We start from the raw sequence: 9,333 nt of genomic DNA, 5'->3' as shown, positions 1-9,333 counted from the left end.
CACAAAATTAACTTTGCAAAGTTTAACATTAGAATTAATCTATGGATGAAAGTCTAGCATAGGCAAGCTGTTGAGCAGTAATTTTATGTGGTACGTTCACCATACTATACAAGGTGGTTCTAACGTCTAAGTCTGTGGATGAAACCTTAGTGTGTGACCATTCAAATGAAAGCTATTGAGCGTACTTTCATGTGGTACTGTTTATTATGCTGTACAAGGTGGTTCTAACGTTTAAGTCTGTGGATGAAACCTTAGTGTGTGACCATTCAAATGAAAGCTATTGAGCAGTACTTTCATGTGGTACTGTTTATTATACTGTACAAGGTGGTTCTAACAAGTCTGGAGAGAAACCCTGGTGTGTGATCACTCAAATGAAAGCTATTGAGCGTACTTTCATGTGGTACTGTTATATGCTGTACAAGGTGGTTCTAACTTTTAAGTCTGGGGATGAAACCCTAGTGTGTAACCATTCAAATGAAAGCTATTGAGCGGTACTTTCATCTGGTACTGTTTACTACATGTATATGCTGTACAAGGTGGTTCTAACTTTTGCGTTTGGATCAAATACTAGTGTATGACCATTCAAATGAAAGCTGTTGAGCCGTGCTTTCATACCTGTGACCCAATAGTAGCTAATAGTGTGGCCGGCGCGATTACCTCCCAACTAACATACACAGCATAGTCAATCGAACGTTTGGAAATCGAACGCAATCGAACCCAATCGAACTCAATCCGTGGATTGAGATCGATTGAATTGAATTGCGCTTATTGGAGGGCGCGCACTGTTTAGGAACGGTGCGCTTATGTATTTCTGTTAATGAAATAATCAGTGGAATGTGGTTGAAGAATAACGAGTAAAATGACGCGACAACTTAACAAGCAGGGCTTGATAAGTCCAATTTAATGTCTTTGGTAATATTACGCTCAGATTAGAAAGCGGACTACATCATTCACTCGTCTAATCAGTGTTTACGATACCAATGTCTTTAATGTCACTTTTGCAATGGTGCTTCTTGTTGGAATAGGGGACGTGTATTAGTTAACAAATAAAGTTAACTAACAGAACTGTGCTCAGTTCTGTTATAAAGCACACAGGAAGCGGTAGAGCACGAAAGAAGTGTAGGGGAAAACACGAGACGAAGTCGAGTGTTTTTCCCCACTTCTTGAGTGCTCTACCACTTCCTAAGTGCTTTACAACAGGACAGAGCCCAGTCGAGGCTTCTTTATTTGTTTTATGATAAAGATTCCAATATTTTTCCCACGCATTCGGCTGAATTTTCAAATCAAACTTTATTTTCCAAACGAGTAAAAGTGGCCTCAGCCGTGCTCTGTTCTCTGATAAAGCACGCTAAAATAAGGCAATCACAATCCTTGTTAGAATTGTTCAAATAATTTGATTGGCTAACGAAGCAACAGCTGTCAATCACAAACTGGACTTCAGCTAAGCTTTCAGTTTCGAGTAGTTTCGAGCGGCTTTCGAGAGAAGAACGATGCCTTCAAAGTTCGCTTTTTAGTTAATTTTCAAATAAGAATCTAAAGGCATGTAGAGGTTTGTAGTCCAGAGGAATTCGGCCGTATTGTGACTCATGAAAGCGTGCACTTTTTCAATGGAAATTACGAAACCAGGAGCCGCTTGCGGATGAAAATGCGAAATGCTGAGTTGAATTTGAAAGGAGCTACAGTTATTTACGGCTTGTAGCCGCTTGCAGCGAGATTGCCCGAACTAGTGTAAAAGTTAGAAAGACTAAACTGCTCCCACTGGTTCTCCTCCAAGTACAGAGGAGAAAAGGTACTAAAAGAGAGTTAACATGTTCTGTTCTCCATCACCTATTTCGTAAAACACTTTTAAGGCGGTTGTAACGCGGCGCTTGTTGGAAAGAGTGCACTAAATCGAATTATTACAGTATTAAAAGAGAGTTAGCATGTTCTGTTTTTAATCACCTATTTCGTAGAACACTTCAATGTCAGCAGGAGTGAAACTATAACCTCCAGTGAAAAACCCACAGTTCTGACCAGTTGAATATCCTGAAGGAACGGAGTATGTATTGCCGCAACGAGTATACGAATTTGAGTTGCTCAAAGCGTTGTCCGATATTTGGATGCCATGGCCATTACCAAAAGTGGGTCCGTAGCTGGAACAGTGGTACATTGCGTAACTCTGATATTGATACTGAGTCAGCTTGACAGGATTATATCCATCTTTGTTGTAAAGCGAGAACAGGAAAGCTTTACTGGCTGAGGACCAACTGCAAGAACCTGAAATGAAAACAAAAGTTTAACAATTCTAAGCATTTCGGTTGAAAAAAGAAACATATATACAGAAACCATATTGTATATAGAGTTCTTTGGAACAGAGCAACTACAGCAACAAAAATAAGTATTCAGCGAGAGCATCCGATCTGTTGGCAAAAGCGTTCAATTTGCGTTATGCGTGATAGAGCAGTTTTTGATCGTGAGTCGACTGGTAATCAGGAAATCACTTTGGTTTTGGTTTTTCTCGGTTTGAGATTGGCTGAGTAGTCTAAATGATAAGTCACTGGTTTGGTTTTACGACACTCGATTGAAAACAGCTCCAACACGAAAGAAATTAGTGAATTTATATACCTTCTTGTGACGTCTGAATTTTCAAATGCATGAAATGAGATCGCGACGTTCTGGGTTACAGCCGGTGAGATAACTGTTTTTAAAGCCGAAGAAGTGTTTTAGTTGGGGCGAGACTGATAAGCAAGTGAAAAGCCCGCAAACTGACAAAGAGATCGACTTTCTGTAACTTTTTGACGGTTTATAACAGGACATACTATAGAAAATTCTCCGAACTCAGCTTCACTACTCCGATTTTGTGAAATATGATGCAACTGGGTCTTATTCTGTCAGCATTATCTTTTTGGAAGCCTAGGAAACCAAACGGTCGTATCTAACTACAGCCAACTGCCGTAGTTTGGAAGCCTGGCGGTTCTATACAAAGGACTGAGAACAAACATTGGGTACTGGCTTGAACCAATTTCGCACTTTTTTTCGTCTTATCAGTGCAAGAGATTAAATTACAGTATTTAGAGAGGACGCCGCATCAGCCTTAGCTGGTTTTTATGCGGGTCATCTATCCTGGTTGAATTGGAATTTAGAGATGCTGGTTTTTGTGGAGGGAGGAAAATCGAAGAACCCGCAGAAAATCCTCGGAGCAAGGCGAGAACCAACAACAAACTCAACCCACATATGGCACCGTGCTGGAATCGAACCCGGGCCACATTGGTGGGAGGCGAGCGCTCTCACCAATGCGCCATCCCTGCTCCCCAAATTAGCACCTTTATAACAAGCTCCGGGTCATACTTATTAAAACAGAGTATATCCGCCGACACACTACCCCTTTAAGTCTTAAGTCTTTAAGTCTTAAGGGGACGATAGTTCTAATTAACAATTAGATTATGAGCTCGAGATTTCTTTGAGGTGATAGTTCATGAGGCCAAAGGCCGAATCAACTATCACCTCTTATAGTTCACCACCAAATTTTCTCCGATTCTGATTGGTTTAAATTGATCACGTGACGCGATAGTGTTCATCCGCGGAGAGACACTATCAGCCCATAGTGCCCGTCCGCGGAAAATACCCGGATGGATAGTACTCGTCCGTGAAAATATTTCTGTAAACAAGCGGGCTTACAGAAAATAAACAATTGAATTTGTATTAAGAGGGATTTTATTTGTTTTCTTTTTCAAATTTTACATTTGGCTTTCACGGCTTTCATCTAAAAAAGTTGAAAATAATTCAATATGATTTTTGAACTGGCGCGCGGAAGAAAATTAAGTGGTGAACAATAAAGACAATAGAGTGTGTATGTCTCGGAACTATCGGTCTGATAGTTGGCCCTTGGAAATTTGATGTTCTTAAAACTAGCATATTTGCCCTCGAAGCTTCGCTTCTCGGGCAAATATTTGTTTTAAGAACATCAAATTTCCTCGGGGCAACTATCAGCCGATAGTTCCTCGGCAGAAACACTCTATTGTTTAAATAGAACTCTCGAGGTCATAATCTAATTGCTTTAGTAGAATTCTAACTGAAATTTCTTTCAAATAACCATTCCAATTATTTCCGGTCTTAGCATTAAACTGCACCCGTAAGAGAATTCGTGCGGACTTAATTGTCAATTTGACATTTGCAGTTGTGTACATCGTAATTAACACTTACAAATTTCGAGCTTTTTAAATTCAAGAAACCGTAAATGCAATCCTTTTAGTCTTCTCAGGAATTGGATTATTCATTTGTTTCTAGATGTTCATTCACAACTTCGGATAGTGTTTAATAGCTCAGCCACTCAGATTACAGCATTTACATTAGTATACTAGTAGTAGAATGATACTTACTGTGCCAGGACACGTCAGTATATCCACCAAATATGTAATTGCCGGACTTAATGATGGTCACGGTGGGTCCCTTTCCGTCACAGTTGCTGTGGAATGTCGATGCAGCCGAGCCGTCTGTCTTGGCATGCCAACAACGCACAAATCGATCCCGCCCTGGACTCAGAAGGACTGGGTCTAAGAAGGACAACAACTTCCCCAAGTATTGGTTGTAATCGAGACCGTCGAGAATGACGGACACACTTAGACCTGGATAGAGGAAAGAGTATAAAACCGGTATGTTAAAGTATTAAAGTCGTCTCTTTGACGTTTGCTTAATCCATTAAATCCCTAGGGTGAGCAAGATCTAATTTCTCATCACAATACCAATACATTATCAAGCAAACAGGTAATGAGAATAGTTAAAATCATCAGCTAAGTGGAACCGTCTTGATTTACCAGCATATTCTCACAACTGTATGGCTCTCAGTAAGAGGAATTAACAGTTTGAACTGAAAAGGTTAACAGTGCTAGTGATATGTTCTTTTTCATTTCGTTCTTGAATTAAACGATTGGTTACTTGCATATCAGCAAATATCTCATGGCTCGATTTAGTGACCCGGGCGCTTATTTCATACTTTCGGTAACTCAAGGGAGGGTGCTAATTGGAGAGCGGGCGCTTATTAGGGACGAGACGCTTATGTCTTTCTTTTCTCTTCAACATAAACATGGAAATGTGATAAGGCATTTCAATGGACAACAATAGTCACTTTTTTACTTGAAAATTGTAAGAATAGAGGTTCGCATAGTCATAACACCATTTGCTCGTTTAGACCAAGTCGATGTTTTCAATCTTACGCTCAGAAGAGAAATGCGATAGTCAATTCCAGCTGTGCCCATACCCCCCACCCCAAGTCCTACTCCCGGGAATTAGGTTTTCTGAGAACAACCTGGAAATGCCCTATGGCTGGAACAAACCAGTTGTTCAAATGCCCCGGGGTAGTGGCTCAATTTGTTTTCTTTTTTCTTCGTTTCTGATCGAAGCTAATTCATGCCAAATCAAGTCCTAGCTTGGTCTTTTTTTGCCGTAACGGTGAAGACATTATAGGTCACTCCGTAGGATCTAGAGTCTCATTTATATTCTGTCTAGCAGTATCCAGTACGAAACTTACCGTATCGACAATGCCGCATGTAAGGTGAAAAAGCGCGATGGTCAAATGCCCTGGGGTAATTGTGTAAGGCTGATGCCCAACACCCGGAATTGACACGGGGAAAATCCTCCACTCTTTCCCGGGGTAATGGTTACATATGGAATTAACTGATGCATTATTTACTTGTCTAGTCAGTCTTTACTATCATCTCTTCGATGCCAATGTCTTCAATGTCACTTTCGCAATGAGGGCACTTCTTGTAAGTCCGGGGAGGAGGGGGAGACTCCCTTTTATGGGTTATATAGGTATGTGCGGCCTGAAAGGGTAGGGTTTTTAACCGTTCTGGTCATAAATAGGGTATGGTGTTTGCACTCTAGTCTTGAACTAGGTATTCTTTTTAGAAGAACCTACTTTTTCAGGTCATAAATAGGGTAGGAAAAATCGCGGATTTTGGTCTTACAGAAAGAGTGCGCTAAATCGAATCATTACGGCATTAAAGAGAGTTAGCATGTTCTGTTTTTAATCACCTATTTCGTAGAACACCTCAATGTCAGTAGGAGTGAACCCATAGCTTCCGGTGAAAAACCCACAGTTACCAGTTGAATATCCTGAAGGAACGGAGTATGTATAGCCGCACTCTGTATACGAATTTGAGTTGCTCAAAGCGTTGTCCGATATGTAGATGCCATGGCCACCACCAAACGTGGGTCCGCGGTTGGAGCAGTGATACATTGCGTATTGTTGATTTTGATACTGAGTCAACTTGACAGGATTATATCCATCTTTGTTGTAAAGCGAGAACAGGAAAGCTTTACTGGCTGTGGAGTAACCGCTGCAAGAACCTGAAAAGAAAGCAAAAGTTTTACAAATTCTAAGTATTTCGGTTGAAAAAAAAAAAAGAAATAAAGCTATCATATACTATAAAGTAATCTTTAGAAGAAAAGAAACAACCACAATAAATAAATAAAGAAATAAATAAATCAAATAAATAGGCAGCGAGAGGATCGAATCTGTTGGCAACGGCTTTAAGCGTGATATACCTTGGTGACGCCTGAATTTTCAAATGCGTGAAATGGGATCGCGACGTTCTAGGTGGAAACTCTTTCTATAGTCGAAAAAGTGTTTTAGTTGGAGCAAGACTGATAAGCAAGGGAGACGTCTGAAGACTGACAGAGAGATCATCTTTCTGGAAGCTTTTGGTGGTATACAACAGGACATCTTATGGAAAATATTCCTAACTCAGATTCACGACTCAGGTTAGGTAGAATAGGATGCAACTAAGTTTTGTTCTGTCAGCATCATTGTCGGTTAAACATTGTCTTATTGTAAGCCTGAAAAAAACAAAAGTGCCTGTAAAGCCCCGTCCGGTTTCATTTGTAACCGCATCTTTTTCGATGCGGTTACGCCTTCCGTTTAAAAGGCGACGATGGAATAATAAATGAAACCGCATCTTTCTAAAACGCTGTCGAAAGTGGAGCGTTTTGAAAACGATACGGTTTCATGTGCCGTGTAAACGGGGGTAACCGTGTCTTTTTGAAAACTGCTTCCGTTTGGCGCGAAAATATCACACTGTATCGCTTGATGTACGGACTCCCAATCGACATTTTTTGCACTTTTAGCGACTTTTTATTCGTTCGTTATTCTCAAAAGAAGCTCCACCTCGTCGTCAGTCCAAACCAAATTACTGACATCTTTACGCTTCGCCACCTCTGAAACAAAATGGCGACGCTTCAAGGTATAATCGTCTCCAGATCTCTGGCAACAAAACATGTCGCGGCCATGACGTAACAGCCAAAAAGGCGGACAAATTGTTTTCGTGTGAAGGCTTCGAAACCGTATACTTTTTGATATGGTTTTGAAAGAAAATAGCCGTGTGGATTTGAAACCGCGTTCGTGTAAACTTAGCCTAAGTTTAGCAATGCAATTGCTGTGCACGTACGTTATAAATCTTGATACATTTCTTTGCCATTCTTTGCAAAATAAGAACGTGAAATGGTCAAATTCAGGTTAGTCTGGAGAACGTGAACCACACAGCCACATGATTTTTCAAATTTCTTATTCGAAATTAACGCTGCCTCGCAGAATTATTCAGTTCTGAGATAGTTCTGCCAGTAAGAGACAACCTTAAGTATAACTGATTTAACCCGAGTTTCGTAGGTAAAATGTAAATTCGTTTTTCAATCGACAGTTCGGGGTCGTGCTGCTATGGTTGCTAAAACTCGCTATTTACTCTATTTGAACTCGCTACGCTAGCTTTCTGAAGAGTGCTACCATAAGTCCTCGCCATTTCCTTAAGGTAAGGTAAGTTCAATTAAGTTAGTTGCCTAGATGCTTTTAGACACGTTAGTAAAGTTCGTTCGTTTCTCCGCTCAGTCAGTCCTCTGGACGCGCCGACCAGAGCAGACTGGTAAGATAGTAATTAGAATGTTACTTGACTTGACCTTTCCCTAAGTTTCGCTAAATTTCTTAATTTCCAAATGCCGTCTAATATCCATAAAGCAAAATTCCAGAAAATTGAGAAAAACCAAGTGAATCGTTCTTAATTTTTACTTCTTTTGTATCTCAATCTCGAATAACTTTTCGAAATACTTGGTAGTTACAAAAACAAAGAAGTCTCTTTGTTGGCGCTTTGTTTACTTTGTTTACTCATTCTGAATTGAGCCACTCTAGCTTGGGAACTTTTCGTCGCCTAATTGAAACCGAAAAAGTTTGCCCAAGACGAAAGCTAGTCTGCTTTACACGACTCAGGGCCACTAGATCGGGTTCTCGCAGCCCTACGCGGGTGTGTGGACGAACAATCACGATACTTTTAGCTGCAAATGAGATCGAAGCGACTGTGCTCGCAGGGTAGCTGCGAAAGATCTTCAGAGAAATCGAGGATTTTCCCTATGAATTAAGTAACCGGATGCGATTTGAGGTCGATTATGCGAAACAGCAAAGTCGCGCAACATCAAAAATCGTGTTAATATCGGTTCCAAAGCTGAAATACGTACATATACAGGTATTTCTTAAACAAGAAAAGAGTAAGACCAATGGTTAAACAAAAGTTAAAATTGAGGGGTTTTTTTTTTTTGGCCCTATTACAAGATAATGGAGCAAGGTTTTGTCAAGCTCCTTGTGATAGTTAGGTCCTTTGATACTTACTGTGCCAGGACACGTCAGTGTATCCACCAAATATGTATTGGCCAACTCTAATGATGGTCACTGTGGGTCCCTTTCCATCACAGTTGCTGTGGAATGTGGACGCAGCTGAGCCCTCTGTCCTTGCATGCCAGCACCGTACAAAGTAACTCCGCGATACGCTCGGAAGAGCTGGATCTAAGTAAGTTATCAGCTTCCCCAAGTATTTGTTGTGATCGAGGCCGCCAAGAATTGCAGATGTTGCGAGACCGCCTGGGTACGAGAGACAAAAGGTCAAAGCAACTACGGTCGCACTGCTGGTTTTCACTGTCATGCCACCAATAATAAAGATTTTAACCATTCAATAAATTAAGTCAAGAATCTGAGATATGATAGATTATTGATTTATAAACCACAAAAACTTGTGGTCTATTGCTTAAATATACAACCTCGCAAAGATTTAGACCTGTATGTTTCTTCATCCCTGTGTTATTCGAGAAATATTTCTCTCAAATTTGCAGGTAGAGCTTTGTGTGGAGACGCCATGTTGGTGTCGCCAATAAAGTAACTATCAGTTTTTATAATTTCTGATTACGACAACGTCACACAAAAATCGGCAGTCTCTTCAACTGTCTTTTTCAGTTTCACTATGAAATCGAGCTTATCTGTTAATCCGCGTTTTTATGATAATATCGATTTTACTAAAAATACATCATGGCAAGCAATTA

The 9,333-nt window shown here is 40.4% G+C and overlaps 1 protein-coding gene across 1 annotated transcript; it reads right to left on the bottom strand.

Moving 5' to 3' along the window:
* Positions 1-1,933: 1,933 nt before the first annotated feature.
* Positions 1,934-9,114, bottom strand: LOC145470664 (uncharacterized). The gene is made up of 4 exons (XM_081454487.1): positions 8,630-9,114; positions 6,013-6,327; positions 4,359-4,604; positions 1,934-2,256 (listed from the first exon to the last, which is right to left on the bottom strand). The coding sequence occupies exons 1-4, from the start codon at positions 8,964-8,966 to the stop codon at positions 1,934-1,936; spliced, it is 1,221 nt and encodes a 406-aa protein (XP_081310613.1). The 5' UTR covers positions 8,967-9,114.
* Between the last annotated feature and the right edge of the window lie 219 nt (positions 9,115-9,333).

This window comes from Orbicella franksi, chromosome 15 (genome assembly GCF_964199315.1).
Source record: "Orbicella franksi chromosome 15, jaOrbFran1.1, whole genome shotgun sequence".
Taxonomy (NCBI): domain Eukaryota; kingdom Metazoa; phylum Cnidaria; class Anthozoa; order Scleractinia; family Merulinidae; genus Orbicella; species Orbicella franksi.
Note: the sequence above shows the minus strand (reverse complement) of the source record. Positions and strands in the feature narration are given on the sequence as shown.

What these genes read in the sequence shown, in the direction of transcription:
- LOC145470664 (XM_081454487.1), bottom strand. Translation starts at nt 8,966, where the DNA reads ATGGTTAAAATCTTTATTATTGGTGGCATGACAGTGAAAACCAGCAGT. An exon ending in CACTGACGTGTCCTGGCACA is followed by an intron (nt 6,328 to 8,629) that starts GTAAGTATCAAA and finishes CTTTCTTTTCAG; the next exon opens with GTTCTTGCAGCGGTTACTCC. An exon ending in TGAGGTGTTCTACGAAATAG is followed by an intron (nt 4,605 to 6,012) that starts GTGATTAAAAAC and finishes TCCTCTATCCAG; the next exon opens with GTCTAAGTGTGTCCGTCATT.